The sequence below is a fragment of the Lepisma saccharinum genome, chromosome 2, assembly GCF_977018435.1.
Source record: "Lepisma saccharinum chromosome 2, izLepSacc3.1, whole genome shotgun sequence".
Taxonomy (NCBI): Eukaryota; Metazoa; Arthropoda; class Insecta; order Zygentoma; family Lepismatidae; genus Lepisma; species Lepisma saccharinum.
The window spans coordinates 179,595,350-179,614,390 of NC_139230.1; the positions used below are offsets into that span (position 1 = coordinate 179,595,350).

Below are 19,041 nucleotides of genomic sequence, written 5' to 3' on the forward strand. Positions count from 1 at the left end.
TTATTTGGTAATGAGTTGTAATTGTACGTGAATAACATAATCTTTTTTATGATCGGTTGTACGCCTTTTTATGATGTTAAAATTGTCCTTTTGGTAGTGATCTAATTGTGAGTGTCAAAGTTCTCTTCATAATTTCCATCATGCATCCTCCGATTACTTTTTTTCTTTTGTAGAAAAGTTTGCTCGACTGTTCTTGACTGTGCAGACCATATTTTTAAAAATTAAAATATTTTGTTTTCATTACATTTTTATCAGAAATTAACCCAAATGGTAAGGTTTCTATTAAGTTTAGGCTTGTTTAATGTAAACTATCATTCTCTTTTTGCCAGGATATATATAGACTAATGGGCGTGAGTTGCCTTCTTCGCTTCTTCTTTTCTTCGAAATGAAGAAGTCGCGACGTCAAGTATGCATTTTGAAGAATGTCACGATTGCCGCCTCCCTGGCTCAAACTGAATTGCACGGAAGCCAATCCTTTTCTGTATTGATTGTGTGTTACTCCGTCATGTGTTATTCAACAGTCTGCAAACATGGCCACTGATTTGCACCCTCCCTCTGCCAGTTAATGAAATAACACGGCCCTTTTAGTCGTTCAGGAAACAGTCGATTCGTCTTTCCGCCGGCACACAGGATCTTTTTTCTATCTTTTAAGATTTCTTTTGCGGAAATGCTTGCGAAAGTAGTTCGGAAATCGATACTTTTATCCCACACATCCGTCCTAATTCTTGATGCATTCCTTTGTTCTCGGCGAGAGTAAGGTTGTGAGTGATTTTCGAGGCGCGATTTGACTAAACTAATTTTAAATTAGTGTGACCACGAATGTCGCCGAAGAAAACTTTGATTTTTGTTATTTAGCGTCGCTTTTCTTTTACTTTTGGCTAGTCGCGACCATGAGAATGAGTGATGAACTGAATTGTTGCTTTAAGTCTCTTTGTGCACAGATAGGATAATTAGGACTGGACCTGCATTTAAAGTGGGCTGTGCAATGTACCTCCGGCGGATATCGAACCCGGGACCCCTTGATTACATGGCGACGACGTTACCCTTACGCCATCGAGGAGGCCCAAAGAATGAGTGATGATATGATGAAATTGATGAAGGGACACTCACAAATAACACCAATGGTGTTACTCGAACCCTGGAACCGGAAAACACTCTGCCACGGAGGTTGGCGCTGAAGTAAACATTTTTGAAAAAAAGAAAAAGTATGCAATCTTTGAGAATTGGAATATTTTGCTCGTCGACAATTCATGAAAATTAAAAAAAAAATACAGGTATATAAGAATTTCCAATTAACAATATATTGAGTTGAGTAAAGCTCTCCAGTAACATTCTACACTGCCTAAGCTAAACTCCGCTGTGCAACTGATCTTTTCATTGTGTGACACGTATTCAGCGCCTTTAGTCCCATCGCTGCTGTGTTCTGGCTTTCGAGATTTGAGTTAGCTACTATTCCTTTCAAATAGCTCGTCAATTGTCCTCACTATTCTGGGTAAACAATGAAATTTTGGGAGCCCCACCGTCACTGCTCGTACCAAAGGTGTGAATGCTAACCGGGAGTTCATCTACACTGAATATTATATTTTAATAACTGTTTTACATTTCTTTTATTAATATTATGACTTGTACTTTTCTATTTTATAATATAATTAACATTATATATAAATATATAATTACGGTATACAGATGATTGTAGTGTACAGCTCTACCAAGATTAGACAAACCCCGGCAAACTAAAGCGGACTATTGGGCCTCCCTGCAGTGGTAGCGTCGTCGCCTTGTAATCAAGGGGTCCCGGGTTCGATACCCGGTGGAATCACAAGTGGTTCGGATTCCACTTTAAACTGTAGGTCCAGTCCCGATTAGCCTTACTGGGTATAGTGGACTTAAAAAACCCAATCAACCTAAAGCGGACTATTATTTGTTATCTCCTCTCGGTTTCCCTTAGCTTGTACGTACCTCACTGCCCCAGTGTTGTCATATTTGCAACTTTTCTCCATTGCTTCGTTGTCAAAAAATTCAATGACATTAAATATTACGTCCGTGTACAGGTTTTCCCTTCATAATGGTACTAGGTACTGAAAGAAGGTGACGATGATGTATTGCATTTAGACGATGCCTTACATTTAGGCAATGCGGAGGCAACATCACCCCCTTCCATTCGCTCGCTTAGGGATGTAAATGCGACGAACGCGTCAGAGGGTTTTTCTTTCTTGGCCGAACTGTATGTATAGTTTTTCCTGGCTGATTGAATTACTATATAATATAACAAGAACTGAAGGATTTTTAAAGTCCCCTTGTTCTTTGCTGTCGTAGTGATTTACGATGTCTACTTGTAATTAGGGAATACCCTGTTCTTGTGCATCGGGGTGTAAGGGGTGACCTTTTTATAAGGCACCCAAATATCAACCTTACTCCCAGATATAGTACATCCAGGTAACTTCAGTCTTGCAGACCAACGAGGCTCTGGCGGCTAGACCTACGGCCAGTATAACCCTCTGTAGAACTGTGTTTTGTTCACATATGTATTGAGTGCCCCTTTACAGCCTCAGCTTCTAACTAGGTAAGGGGGTTTAGTTCTCAGAAAGAGCGAGATATTGATTAAGGGGCAGAACCCCGTATAATGCGACGGGTACAGATAGCCTAAGTGGTGAACCACCCATAATTTTAATTTCAATCTTTCAATCAATCAAGCTTGTGCATCAAGTAGACGCATAACAAACTTCTCCAAACTTTGAAATCTGTCTGCCATCTAGGTGGTCAAGCACGTTGAGTGGTCGACTTGCTATCTTATCTCCGAAGGTTCTGTGTACTATTTGTGTCCATGGCGTGAGTGTTTCATTGTGTTTGTTTTTAATCTATTCCGTCCGATTGTCGTTCGTCCTTACCGTCGTGATATATCTGAAGATGTAGATAAGTCAATCAATATTCGCAGCACTAATATTTTTCACATATTGAAAGATGCTTCATGAAGATATTCACGTGAATTCAATTGCTTGATTCTATCAAACATTTCTTTTCGTGCAAATGTTTTGATTATACGTTAAACTTGAGGTCTTATCCAGATGAGTTTATTCTGTCATTATTTCACTCCTGCTAACACGTTAATTTCTTCAGTATATTAATTGGAGTTCACGGGCCATCCCCCATCACCATTGTAATAATTCACCAGGTAGAACAGCGGAATGATTTTAAATAAGGCTTTGAGTTATTACTGCTCTATCAATCATAGTTGTCAACTACCATAACATTACAGAACTCGTGAAGTTCGTTTTCGGGTGTAAGTTGCACGATTTCTGCACAGAGAACACAAAATGTGTCAATTGACACAAATATGTTGACTCCAGTGACACATTAAGTGAATCTGCTAATGATGCACTTTTTGTGCATCAAAATACACACAGAAATGCATGGAAGGATACTTTTATCAACTGTTTGCTGTGGTGCACTAAAGTGAATCTGTTGAGGTCAGACAGAATCATGTCAAAGAAACCAAAATTATATGTTCAACTGTGTGAGTTGATGTACCAAAAATGCATCAGCATAGATTTGATGCATTCTGAGTTCTGTGTATGCTTCTGAATGACTTATTGAAACAATATTTTTGGGTGCGTCAGCTCTAAGGCTATTTTGCACCCGTCACATTGTACGGGGTCCAACCCCTTGCATTAACAAAAATCAACACTTGTCTCTCGGGACTAAAATTTCCTTACCCATGTTAAAAGCGGAAACTGTAAAGGGAGAGCACATATAAGGACAAAACAGGACAACACCCAGCCTTACACATGATTATACTGGCCATAGGTCCAGACGCCAGAGCTTCGTTGGCCTCCAACGTGCAATTACCAGGGTGTACTACTTGGAAGCGAGATTGAAATTTGGGTTCCTTCTCAAAAGGTCACCCCTGCTTCTGAATGACAAAGCTTTCTGAATAATATGTAGAAATTGCTTTTTTATTATTTTTCATTGTGGTGAATCCATAACAAATGGAATAAAATATTAGTTTGTGACGCTCATTCGGTGCAGTCACATGAAAAGCAATGAGAAAAGTCAGGAAAATACTTGATTTGCTGCATCACAAATTCCCAAACAAACAATCTCATCACGTTCGTATCAAAATTAATAAAATATTTTCACTAAATTCTACAACTTCAACGATTATAGTTAGCAGTAATTTTGCATAATTAATTCTTAGGGACCTTGGAACTTCGTTCAACAAATGGAAGAACTCTGCTTAGATAAAGAGCAACGTTCAATTTTTGACAGCAAGGACCTACCGGCTCCAGACGGGAACGATTTGTGAGAATATTGGGGATTTGGAAATTGTGGATGCTTGACGTTTCTGACGGATGGCCTTTTCCTGACAAATAGCATTCATAATAATTCGGAAGTTATCCCCAGCCAGAGTAAATCGAGCGAGGATTGAGCGTCTGAAGAAATTCTCAAATAATTAATAGATTCCATTACTCATGGATCGAATAGAATGCTTTTGCTGCGACCAACGCTGAGGGAGAATGAATCATATAAGCCAATGGAACAAATACGTGAACTAGAAATGACAGTTTATTCCCAGGTTGTAATTTCCAGTCGCGTCTGACTGCCACGCGGGAGACCAGTGTTCGATTCCCGGTGCTGATCGTGTCACTTCCACTATGGCCGAGATCGAGTATGTGTGGAACACTGCCTTTACACCCCTCATGTGCCTTCATGGCAGCTTACAGGGGATATTTTAACCCGTCTTCATTTTGCCCGTCTCCTAAATGTTACTATATTAAACGTAAAAATTAGTGCGTTAGTTTCAGGGCAAGTTCAAATGTTACGGCCTCGTATTTATGCTGATACAAATAAGTTTTTGTGCAAAGAATTTATAAAACTAATTCTTTTTCATCCTGAAAACTTCGAGTTCATTGCTGAAGCAACAAATCATCGCCTTGTCCTTCTCTTTCTTACACGGAATACTACTGATATTACCGAAGTGGAATTTTTAGCTACTACCCTTTAACCTACTTTCTGTAATTTAATTCCCAGAATTTATTCTCAGGTTTCCCACATTATAGGCTCGCTTGATATGGATCTATAAGTAGCTTTATTACAGCTCTTTATCCACTGAAGCTAACTGAGACAGCTTGATTACAGGACGATTGAATCAGCAAACGTATCCTGTATATCAGTGGTTTCCAACTTCAAAAGGTCCGAGGGCCAAAATCTTATCCAGCAGTTGATAGGCGGGCCGCGGGGGGGATTAAAAATTACAAAAATTGTAAGTACTGAACTGAAAATGTAGTACTTTCGCATGACCTAAATTTCTAAAATGAGGCAATAAAACAATGGAATTACAAATCAAAATTGTATAATTACAATTTTTTTCACAAAAACCCAATACTTATTGATGAATTGAAAGAAATTAAAGACACACCATACAAATAAGAATCGTTCATAGTAAGTGTTCAATGTGAAAATTGAGCCCGATCTGCTTCTTTTATTAAAGATGTATTTGAATTTCTGTATTTTAAAGTCTCAGAAGGTGAAGCAGTGAAGAATCTGCCAGTCGGCTTCTGTAGCCGTTCTTGATTAACTTCATTGAAGAAAAAAACTCTTTCACGTGTATGTACTGCCGAACATCGATGTCATTCTTTGCTCAAAACTACGAAGGTTTGGAAAGCGTTCCTTTGAAAGGTATTTGAAAAACTCTGGCCCCTTTTCTTGGCTAGTTTGAAGGAACAAATCGCCTTGCAAATCACGCAATTCAAGTTGGAGAGAAGCTATTTTAATTTTCAATGTTACGTTTTTTTGGAGATATTGCTCATTTCGGTATTTGCACAAACTTGAACAATCAGTCCCAGTACAATCCGAGTTGGAACACTGGAAATCTCTTCGTACTTCGTGCGTAGTAAAACAGAGATCTCTATAGCGCCTCTCTGCATTTTGTTTCTGAACACAAAGAGTGAAGCCTTCGCGGAAGCGGGTGGGTTCATTCCACATAGCGAAGGGATGGAATGCATGGTGTGAAGAGAAAGTTACGTCACTTTAGATTCTTCTGATTATCATTATTGACTGCAAATTCAATTCTACCTGTGATATTGTCTTTCTTCACAGAGCATCCGTTCCTTCAGTAAAGAAAGAACGTATTTTAATAAAAATACATAAAATTAATGTATTTTGCAAACTGCTTTCGCGGGCCGCAGAAAAAGGCAACGGGGGCCGCATGCGGCCCGCGGGCCGCCAGTTGGAAACCCCTGCTGTATATTATTGTCCATAACCACATATTTCTATTGTGGTTATTTGACTTCGCTTTTCTACCTCCGTATTATGATGAATTAATGAAATAGATGACGGGATGCATCCCTGCCTTACTCAAATTCTCATGAATATATGGGTAACCTCTGGTAGTTGTGTTGCCTATTTCTGTCAAAACTTTTATCCGACGTGCGCTTTTTTGTTGTATACATGTGCGTTTCCAGAGGATCAATAGTTATCCACTCTTACAAGGACAGACGGACACTAGCATCTTGACATAGACAGACGTTTTAAGCTGTTGATAGGGCATTTCTGCTTTAAAATGTCAAGAAATATTGCGTAAATGGAAGAAATATATTGCGTCGAGAGATGCAATTAGAAATATTAATTATTCATGTAATAAATTCTTGCTTGATAGCAGTAAAATAATCACTTTAACTAGAAAAACAATATTTTTCAAACATCTTAATCGAATGTTAAATCTGGGTTCATCAGAGATGCTTGCAAGGTTTATTCTGTGACAGTAGTTGCGGTTGCACCTGATTTATTGCACTAATTGTTAACTTCCCGTGACACTTGTTCCGAAATTTTCCATAAGACTATACCGTACTGTCCTTTGACTTTAATGTGAAAAGAAAGTTGCACTAACCCCCTGCCGCGAAATTTCTAGCCAGTTTCTGTTCCTAAAATCCTGACTGAATCCTTGCCCGAAGAATGTTGCGTTCATTTACCAATGCTCCATTGACCACTGAGCCTAATGAAGAACAGCATTCTATAAACTTGGGTGACGAAGAGCGGTCGGATCCGATGGGGACACTGACCAGAGCACGTAACTCCTAGTGCGCAGGGCGGGAATGTGTAGAACTCTGTCTAAACACTTAATTAATTAACTAGGTATTAATTGAAATCTACACATACCTTGTCAAATATTTCGCCTTTTCATCTAAAAAGGAACATAACTCTACAGCACTCAAACAGTCGAATTGTATTTTCGAAGTATTTATTTATTTAATTAATTACACATTTATTTAATTAATTACTGCTCTCAACAGATATAAGACGTCTTACAGAAGCCAGATAAACTCATGTATATTTTGGTTTATACACAAAAACACACACAAAAAATGCAATTGGCGTACATACAAACATACATAGACCCGGGTTCGATACCCGGTAGAGGCACATAGTGTTTCGGATTCCACTTTAAACTGAAGGTCGAGTCCCGATTAGTCTTTCTGTGCATAAAGTGGACTTAAAACAAGAATTCAATCAATTCAAACATACATAGACCGATAACACAAGTCATCAATTAAATACGAAATACGAATTCGTAATAACGAAAATTCAAATTATCCAATTGGGATCTTTCACTTGTCTTTCACAATACAAGAACAAAGACCAGTGTGATAATTACATATATTGAATATATATGCATGCATAATTGTAGAATATACTAGAAGATAAAATATTGGTTCCATAATGAGTACATTGCATTTGAATATTGTGATTCTATTATTTTTATGGCAATGAGAAATCTAAAGCATGGTTATTAATTATAAGCGTGTTATAGAGAATTGCAGATTTTGTAGTTCTCCATTTTGAAACTCGTTGACCAATTCCACTTAGGCCTAAATGCAACAAAATATGAAGAACACCAACTCTAAGAGTTTTCAGGGTATGGCATTTATTGCTTCCACTTCGCCCCTTTTCCCTTCTTAAACACGTTTTATATTTCAATTGTTTATTGTATTATTTTAGTGCAATTGACACCTATAAATTGCTATACGTTTTGTGTGTTAACGTCTTAAAATATTGTCCAGGCAGAAATTTGAAAATAACAGCGGAATTTGGAGAGCTCGCAAAATAGGGTATAAAAATTGTTTTTGTCAGCCATCTTGAAACGTATCGTCAAATTTCGCTCTAATTTACTGCAGTTATCGTGGTCACAAAATTGATATCCAGCTCCTCTGTTCTCCCCTCTCCCTCCTCCTAAACAACGCACTACGCACAGAAAAATGACGTCACATCTAATTTATGCATCAGATACACGTTGACCGGTGATCTAACGTGTGTTTTGGCCTTTGGCAAGAGTCAGATTTACAGTTGGATGCATTTTTGTGTAGTTGAAAAGCTAACGGCAAAGCACATCATCGGCTATAATGGAAATGAGTATTTCTTTCTATGTCGAGCTATATTGAGCATAAAGTCTCAATTAATGCGTTTTTGATGCACCTTCCAGCACTTGATGCACTTAAAACACTTGGTCTGAACTACAGACTTTATGATTTTTTTTTCTTGTTTCAGCTGATGCATTTACTTTTCTGTGAGTACATTACAAAAATTTTATTGACTAGTTATATTCCAAGTTACGCTGTAAAATTTTTATGACTTTCGTTCCATAATCTCAAACATATCGCTAAAAAGCGAAGAAATGAGTGGAGAATTGAATAATGTTCACGAGTCGTGAACATTATTGAATTCTCCACTCCACGACATTGGAGTAGTTTCAAACCCTATACATCATATAGTATTTACAGATAGTGGGGTATTTAAATGAAAGCTATCGGACACATGAACAATTTTTGTATGAAGTCGTGCCGGAAGGAAATAAATTCTCCAAATAAGACATTTATAGTTTAAAAAATGTTAGTTTATCGCAATAGTTAAAAAAGTTGACAACTCTCATGCATTTGATGGTGTTGGGTATGTATACCTCTGTACACACAAATCATTGGCTACAATTTAATCATATAGTTATTCCTATAAATTTCATCATGTGATGAGGTGTAGAGTTCCACACATTCTCCATTTCGGTCATAATGGAAATTGTGCGATCAGTGTCATTCTACGGTTGCCTTAACCATCAGGTACCAATTGATGAGAGGCTGGTCTATGGAGCCACTAATACATAGACATCCTACCTGAGATCGCTCATCCCGGGTCCCCCGAATGGCAGTCAGTCGTAATACAGTACTTACTAGATCACTTCTGCTCTTACCATTTAATGAAAGGATATGAAATGTCACAATGTCATGAAAGTTTTTTTGATAAGTAATAGGCAAGTGAAGCCTACATTGATGACAGTTTCTAAACATCGTTAAAAGTTTCATTAATCTTATGGCATTTCTGATGTTTCCAAAATAGTACAATTTTTAGAAATAGTAATTTCAGTTTGAACTGGTTCTTCTTTAGTTGACTGATGTGCAAACAACCATTGTTTTATTCTTAAATTCAAAGCAAGTAAATAAATCATCTTTGTTAATCCTCTAAGGTTCGAATGATTTGGTGTTTTAAGTCCACTTTATGCACAGTAAGGCTAATCGGGACTTGACCTACAGTTTAAAGTGGGATCCGAACCACTATGTGCCTCCACCGGGTATCAAACCAAGGACCCCTTGATTGACTGCGCCATCGGGGAGGCCATTAATCCTCTATTCTCTACGCCAAAGTGCAGATTGATTTAATCTCGGAAAGCTTATATATGAGATTTTAGGAGTTTGTACTGTTTATTTGAAGATGTAGTACTAGTTACTTAGAAATTATTTCATACATACACACACATACACACACGTGTTCAATACTTACCAAACCTTGTCACAATGATAATATACATATGTGAATATTCTTTAAAATGTTGTTTTTCACAGAGTGAGGCTGATTTTTCATACATTTTTCAATTTTGTTACAGGACAAGCAAGAGCGGGAAGAAGAGGAAAGAAAACGGCGGATTCAGCTTTATGTGTTCATCTCACGATGCATAGCTTACCCGTTCAACGCCAAACAGCCCACAGACATGACAAGACGTCAGACGAAGATAACCAAACAGCAACTGGAGACGATCCAGGGCCGCTTCCAGGTAAGTCAATCAATCAACTTTTAAGGCACCTTCTTTTGCATGCGGATATGCACTATCATGCATCTGGGAAAGTCTAGCTTGGAGTTATGCGGGCTTTGAAAATAAATGTGATACAACCAATGTTATACTAAATACGTATATCTTCATGCATCACTTGTTGATAATCCCACTACATTGTGAAACTATTTTTTTTATTGCATCTATCTACATATGAGTTCATTAATTATATTATCTTATTACAAACAATTTAGTGTTTTACTTAGAAAACAGTTTTGAGCAAAAGTATGAAGTATGTAGGAACAGGGAGAATTATTAATATTCACAAGATAACTTCATCTCTAGCCAGTCGTATTGTGGGATTTTAATTAGTATATTGTTCAGACTACCCAATCATATTATACAGTAGTAACAATTCTATTTTGGTTGTAATGAAGCAGTAGACCATCCGAAATAAAATATATTTCGCATTATATTTTAACTTTCATACACTGAGAAATAGTTTCCAATATTTACAGAATCAATTTGCAGTAAAGTTACAATTTTTCTCAAATCATACAATTATGCTGCAGTTGATCATGTCCTGTTAACTATGATAAAACTGCATACTGTAATACGTGTACCTACTACAGGCAATTGTTATAGAATTTTTATAGTGAAGTGGTTAACATAACAAGCTGCGACGCTTTGAGTCTCATCATGCATTTAGGCAGTTCAGTTTTCATTCCCATCGTCCTACATTTCATGTATATATAACCGAAATGATTTACTACTTTTTTTGTAAGAAATTGCAAGAAATATTTTAAATAATCGTCAATTATTGGATCACATTGTCGTTGATATTCAGAGAGTGCATCAATATTTCAGACAAAATACTTAAGACACCAAACTTTGATGAAAATTTGCGCATATCTATTTACACATAATTTCTCGAGATAAGCATGGAGAGTCTCTGTACATTACTAAATTCTAATTGCACGCAGTAGTATTCCACATACAACTACATATTATGTATTTGAAATTCGATGTAATCACTACTACACAGTGGGTCATTAAGTTTATATTTGTCTAAAGCTGGAGATGGATTTACAAATAAATTAAGGTGTTAATTTAAGAGAGTAGAAAAATTATCTGCCAAATTTTATCTCCTTCAGAGAATTTTTCAACACTGTCTGTCTTATTTGTATTGGCGGCTAGTTTTTCAATATGGCGGAAGACGCACGAGTCGGATTCATGTTTAATGAAATGTTTCCAGGAATCTACATACCAATAATTTTCTTCTCTTTGGGAATTTTTCCCCGCTGTTTGTCATTTTTTCACTTAACTTGCTTGCATTTAATGTAGAGGAGATTAGATAAGCACTTCTTTCGAATTATCACTATTGCCATTTGGAAATAAGAGGAAAAATTTTTAAATACAATTTCTGTTCTTACAATATACTCCTTTATGCATACCCACACTCGAATCAGGAACAGTTTTCGAAAGTTCTAATGTCTCTCATTTTGGTAGACTGTTCCACTTAAAGGGATAAGAAATGATACTAATATGAAACAAAAACTATGTGGGCCGAAGCTTTAATTTTGAACGTGGCTTGGCTGATATCACCTAAATTGCGCCAACTAGTCTAAAATGTTTCAGCTATGGTTTATCGTCAAAGAAGCAATGTTGCTCTCTCTTCGTCAAGTTTGCATTGACATAATGGATCGATAGATGTTGAGGGAACTTTGTGTACATTATTTATTTAGTCGTGTGCACTTACATGACAACATGCGGGCTAATTAGTTTTGGCTTTCGTTATCCCTCTAAGAATCAATATTGTATTACTACAACAATGACTCGGAAGCTCTTATTGACGGTCATAATAATGAATAATGTTTTACATGGCTATCCGAGGAAGTCCATTGTTGGGAAACCACCTTACTTAATGACTTATTTTTGTACTCTGCGTGTATTTGATGCAGCTCTTTCTCTAAAGTACAGAAGATGGACAAGCGATTTATAGCACTGAAACTTTATTCAAACTAGTTGGACACCTTTGAGCATCTCGCTGCAATTAACCAAAAGTGGCATAAAATAACCAAATCAACTTTTAGAATCACAATTTCGATAAACTTGTGTAAGGGGCAGGGGTCCCGGGTTCGAATCCCGGCCTGGACATGGGTGTTTTCGTGAGTGTCCCTTCATCAATGTTATCATATCATCACTTAGTCCAGTCGTCGAAATTAGCTAATAGTTGCAGAGAAGCGACGCTAAATAACACAAACTAAATCAAATTGTTTAAAGGGCTAATCCTTTCCCCAGGTTTGAATGCTGTATTTATTTGTTTAATTAGTTAGAATTATCTAAGCTAGTCAAATTGTCTACGAAGCAAACAATTCGATGTTTCATTTTTCTTGTTTGCACAAATATGCACTTAAATATAGATGAATTTATCAAAACTTACACAAGTGAAGATGTTTGTTTTTAACAGGGCAGAATACAAATTGTAACAATACTTATCAGTATGATTAGTGTGATGACATATGACATAAACACACCATAACAAAAACAACTGTCAAACTTTCCAAAATATGAGAAGTAAGCAGCTTTCCCTTTCACAAAGGGGTTCACTAGACCCTCCCTGAGTGCGCAAATTTGGAATAGTAGTACATAACGAATGGATAGGTTTTTCACAAAAGAAAAACATAGCTGAGGCTTACCAGGCATTATTTTACAATACAATTTTGCAATCAAATATATGTTTCGAAGCGAAGATTTATAAACAGACAATGTTCAGCAAACTTTTCATAACGTAGAATATCTCCTCAAGTGGTAAATAGAATTAATGAAATCAATGTCCAAAATGTATGAAATAAAGATCAAGCTTACCAGGTATAAAACTTCATACGTCAAATGGACGCAGGATTGAAAAATGCTGGTCACACAATTCATGCTCTAGCAAACAGCATTTGAAACTTTTTTTCCTCAGTTCTCATTAGCTAATTGAAGTTGGAAATTTTTATTTGTACTCCAATACTAAACTGTACTATAATGTAGCACACATGCAAGCCACGTTGGCAAATTAATTTGTTTTGATTCCTCGTAATAGGAAAGTCAAAGTTGACTGCACTTTTAAGCCTTGGCTTCACAAAGTGTTGTTTGTGTGGACACGTAAACAGTGTTGATTTCCTACTTAATCTTTCAATAATTGTTTACTGTTGAAGCGTGCATTATTAAGATGTTTTATGTACGACTGCAATATGATGGCAAAATGCAAGCTTTGTTCCGGGAACAATCAGGCAAAACACCAACCAGAAGATCCACTTTCCAGATTCTGAAGACAACAAAAGAAGCAACAAAAGGTCATTGTATTATATTGCAATTTACTTATATATCTTTGCTCTTCTAATGATTTCGCGACATATTTAGTGAGTCGAACACTAATCCACGAATGATAAGCACTTATTCGGGCTATTTTTGAACCATTATTGCCTCCCTCCATCTTTGAAGAATCCGCTTGTCTTCCTATTGTTGTATCCAGGTATCTCAGACATATTTCGCAGGTTTAGCGATACTAACAGTATTTTCTATTGGGGTGTCTTCAGAAGGTTACCATTGCTGTTTCTCTGCACGTGCAGTTCCAGAAGTGCCATGTCGGCAAATGATTAATTAACTCATTTTTTTTAATGGAAACTCTTCAAATATGTAAGTCGTGCAAAGCATCAACGAAATAGTAGTTGTAAGAGACGAAAAACTAAACTAGTTGGAAATGTTATTCTGGTTTCCTTCAATCTAAAAGAAAGCTTATGAGGATGAAAAATTGAAACTACGTGTGTGTTTAGACGTCATCGTATGATTGAAAATTATGCAAATCTCCGTTTAACTAACCAAACCGACATAGATTAGAAAAAAATATTAAAACAACATGGAAAATTTAACTAATAATGAAAACACCATGCATTGTAGATTTCATATCATGTTATGAGCTGCAAGGCAAGGGGTTCTTGGTTCGAAACCTGTCTTGTCCCATCATCCATTTCAACTCATCACTAAGTTAACCTTAAGAGGCAGAAAAATGGTGTAAAATACATATCCAAAATATGTTATCATTAGTGAAGTGGATGAATATTTGCTAAGTTTTTTCACAACTCATACATACTACAATGTTATGTTAACAACTGAGAAGAGTAAATCTCCAGGATTAACTTATGCAAATTTAAACTGCAATTTGTAGTTTTGTGAATTTACATGGCTATTCTGTCTTTCTAGATTAATCACGATGACGAATGAGGAGTTGATGAAATAAACACTAGAACAAAATGCAGAAACGCCCATATCTTGCTTTGATTTTGAAACCAGGACTACCAATTTCGTAGCACGTTACTCTAGCCACTCAGCCACAGAAGCCGACAGATCGCAGTTCCAAAATTTTCAATGTGGACGTCATTGAACATAATGTCAGTGTATCGTCAAACATGCATTATGCTGTCCATGGAAAACGTTTACAAGTTTATGAGCCGATCTCCGTGGCGGAGTGGTTATCACACCGCGTTACGACGTCAGGGATCTCGGATTCGAGTCCTGACCTGGGTAAAGGTGTTCTTTGTGGGTGTCCTTTCATCAATTTCATCATCCTCATCTTCACGATTAGCCAAAGGTATCAGAAAGGCGAAGTAAAATATACCAAATGAATAAAACAACAGTTTATAAGTTTATGGTGTTTTGTTGTGCAGTCACGGACAGTTCTGGGTTGTAATGATCCCATTGAAAGTCAATGGTATCGTTACAATCTAGAAGTATCCGTGACTGCACTTTGATTCTCTTTCCGCATTGAAACTGGACGTTTCTTTTTCTGTTAAAAAATCCATTGCATTACTGCCAAAATTTGTGGCAAAAAGAATGTTGATTGCTATACTTTAACTCTATTGTACTGGTAGAATGCCTAGATAATTGTTACTCTGCCGCTTCTTCGAAAGATCGATGAGAAAAGCTTCAGCACCGAGAAGTCTGCATTTTCTGTCGATAAATTTAAATTTCGGATTGAACTACCGGCCTCCTTTACCAGGTCGGACCTGCAAGCCTATCTTATTCATGGCACATCTTTTTTTATTTTTCCCATGAAGATATTGACATCGAGTTCGTGCTAGTTTTGCATATGTTTTATTTTATTTTGCTTTTCTTGCAGCTTTGCTGATCACGACGATAAGGATGAATGGTGATTGGATGAAATGGATGAAGGGGCAATAACAAATGCACTTGGACAGGTCACAGAACACTGACGTCGCAAACGCTTATGCTGACTGTAGATCGAGACACCTGAGTCCCGTTGGCCCGCAGTGATGCAGTTTCTAGAGATAGGAATGTTTTCTATTACAAGAAGTAATATACTCTAATTTGGACATTTTTCTAAGGTATTTCAGAACCTAGTCCATCAGTTTCTGCCAGTTAATAAATAGTCTGTGGGCTGATAATGTCCCATAATTATGGTTCAATTACCGATAGTCTTGGCCGCGGTGACTCAGTCGGTAACGCGTCTGACTACCATGCTCAAGGTCCCGGGTTCGATCCCCGGCCGGTTCAAATCCGGAAACTTTTCTAACGATGGAGGCGGCCCCGGCGCCCACCCAGCGTCGAATAACATGGGTACCTGGGGGAAACCCTGGGGGGTAAAGGTGGTCAGGGGCGTGATGCTGATCACATCACCCTCACTCATGACCGGATCAAGAAAGTGTGGGGCGTTACCCCATAACCCCCTATACGCCTTCATGGCGTGGTGCTAAGCACAGGGGAACACTTTACCTTTTTTACCTTTTTACCTTGTATTTCTTAAATTTGGAAAACACGCATTCGCATATGTTTTGAATTTGAATTAGAATTTAAAATTTTGGGTGCGTCAGCACTAAGGCTATTTTGCACCCGTCACATTATACGGGGTCCAGCCCCTTATCGTTACACATAACAACTCTAACGTTGCAGAACTAAAATCATAAAATATTAAAATCTTATGATTTTCGTTAAAAGCTGAGGCTGTAAAGAAGCACTCAGCACAAGTAAGGACAAAACACAGGACAACACAAACAAAATTATACTGGCCATGGGGCCAGTCGCCAGAGCCTCGTTAGTCTGCAGTCCAGGGTGTACTACGTGGAAGTGAGGTTGACTATTGGGTGCACTACGTGGAAGGAGCACCCCTTACACCCCGCATTCGCATATGTAAAAGTATTCAGAGATATAAATGTAATTTTTCTTCAGTTCTGAAGACTACTTAATCTTTACTTGCTTCACTTTGTTTGAGACATTTGATTGGTTTGGTTGAATTTACTTCGCATTTCTGTCAATTTTGGCTAATCGCGAAAATGAGGATGATGAAATTGATGAAGAACCACTCACAAAGAACATCCATTCCCAGGCCAGGATTCGAACCCGGGACACCTGGCGTCGTAGCTAACCACTCCGCCAAGGAGACTGGCTTAGTTTGAGACACATAATAGTTTTACGAAGAAAGAATTCATTGTTATCCCAGCATTCATTTAGACATAAAATAAAATTTGTTAACACTGATCTTAAAATATATTGAAAGCAAAACCTCTACTTTCACAAACATTGACATTTCTCAAGAATTCTTCCATCCATGATAAAAAAAACTACGTCAACAAAATGCTTTTTGCCCTTCCATTTTCTTCTGCGCTCTTTTCAACCCAAAAAAATCAGATCAGGAGAATGAAGAAGACTGCAGTGGTTTTTATCTTCCACGGTTCATCCAGATATCTGTCTTCCATTTATTTCTTTCGAATTAAACCCATTATCTGTATTTCATGCGAGAGAAGGCAAGTGCTAACGAAATTCTGTTACTTTCCGAAGGCGCCGACTTGAGAAATTAAAGAAGAACGTGATGTGAATAACCATAGTCATCAACACCTTGGGGAGAAAGCATTTCGTTCTTTCTAGCCTTCTGAGCTCTTGATTTCAAAGTCAATAGTTATTTGTTTTCCATCTTCTGAATTTACTATACACTCTAGTATTACAAGAGAGGTTTTGTTTTAACTTGGTAAGTTATTTTCGCTTATTGTAAATTACTTACTTCTTTTTTTAAAATATTTTCTTTCTCTTTAGGCTAGTCGCAAACGATGAGAATGAATGATAATGATATGAAATAACAAACATAAAACAAACACTCAATTCAATTCCAGGTTTGGAACTCGAAACCTTCGCTCACCCTGTCGGCATTCTCACATACATGCGTATATGCCTATATACCAATAATGTTAACCTACCCATAAAACTTTTAACGTCTCATGATGTCATAAACTCCCTCTCTGGTTATTTAATATATGTATCGAAGTGATTGGAAAAAGTTTTGCCTTAGAGAGTGAAACTTCGTATTTAGATATTTACTTTACAGAAGAAGGGCATATAAATTATACCTTTCCACTCATTTAATTAATAACAAAATTAAAACCTTTGAGCTAAAAATATCAGATCGGTACATATTGAAAATCTTACTGTCAAACCGATTCACCTGTATGCTTATATCGGTAGATACCGATGAGTACTTGTCAATGTGCGTGAGTGTGTGTGTGTACTGTACATATACTCGTAGATGAAACTTCTAAATTGAAATTCCTACATATTATTAAAAAAATAACGTAGGTCAACGCAAGCCATCTGAAAATCAACAATGTTATTATCTATTAGTTTGCTACAAGAGAAAGATAATAATTGTAAACACAGCACCCACTTCCTGCTCCTCTTTTGGTGAAAGTCGGCAAGTCCACACCAGGTGGCAAGCTGCCAGCTATCAATAGAATTCAGGCAAGGCCAGAATATAATAGCAATAACGGGGAAGATTTCACGAAGCTCACGATATCAGGCTTACCAAACGATTGTCGCTCTGGCGAACTACTTTCATGCTGCTGCTGACAAAAAGAAATATGTGGGCAATTTTACCTTTTAAATAAATGATTTACATTGTGCATGAGAAGCTAATAAGATGGAAGATGAACTTGGGAACATAAAGGAGTGAAATTATGCACCATTTATACAGGGCTTATCTTGGAATGTATTTTCGTTAATGGTAGCTGTGAATAGTAGCAGTAGTAGTAATTATTTAGCGCCGCATTTTTACATCTTTTGGCTAATCGCGACGATATGGAGGGGTGATGAATATATTAAATTGATTGATTGATTTGGTTTATTTTACTTCGCTTCTCTGCCACTTTTGGCTAATTGCGAAGATGAGAATGATTGATGATATGATGAATTAGATGAAGGGACACTTCCAAAGATCACCCATGCCCAGGCCGGGATTCGAACACTGGGCCCCTGGCGTCGTAGCGCGCTATGGTAACAATTCCTCCACTGAGGCCGGCTATATTAAATTGATGAGGGAACACGGACAAAGGGCATCCATTCCCAGTCAAGGACTTTGGTGGTGATATCGTGAGTCGACCACTCAACGCGCTAGTTTGTGGAGGCGGCGGGAATGAAAAGTAATTCAATACCCACAAGACGCGTAATGCAATACATAATACTGAAAACGTAACAAGGAAAACAATAAACGTTTTCAGTATTATGTATTGCATGAGATGATATTTTGGTGAGCAAATTCCCCACCACCGTTTATAGAAACCATCTATTGAATTTGGAGGGTGTGTAAGTACAAATCGAAGTTAAAATATACGCGACAACCATGAAATCGTTGCGTGACATAATAAAGGTGAAAGCTTTAGAAATTAAGTAGAGAAGCACAGTCTCTAAACGGCAAACGTCCTCTCAAACGCTCTCCTAATGTTCCAACGGTTATCTGAGACATTGGTTTTGATTAGTGGAACACGCTGCACGCAGCCTAGACCAGCTCAATAGTATCTTTACGTAAAAGTTTGGCAAAGTTTGTTTGAGTCCACTTTACGTTCAGATACGTTAATAAGAACTGATCCCCAATTTAGAGTAGTTTTCAAGCCACTGTATAAAAG

The 19,041-nt window shown here is 37.4% G+C and overlaps 1 protein-coding gene across 15 annotated transcripts in view; it reads left to right on the forward strand.

Moving 5' to 3' along the window:
* Cadps (calcium-dependent secretion activator 1) overlaps nucleotides 1-19,041 on the forward strand; it is a 462,589-nt gene that overhangs the window by 247,001 nt on the left and 196,547 nt on the right. For all 15 annotated transcript variants that reach the window (XM_083117745.1, XM_083117744.1, XM_083117743.1 and 12 more), the window contains exon 4: nucleotides 9,926-10,093. In XM_083117745.1, coding sequence (XP_082973871.1) covers nucleotides 9,926-10,093 — 168 coding nt within the window. The remainder of the gene's footprint in view (nucleotides 1-9,925; nucleotides 10,094-19,041) is intronic.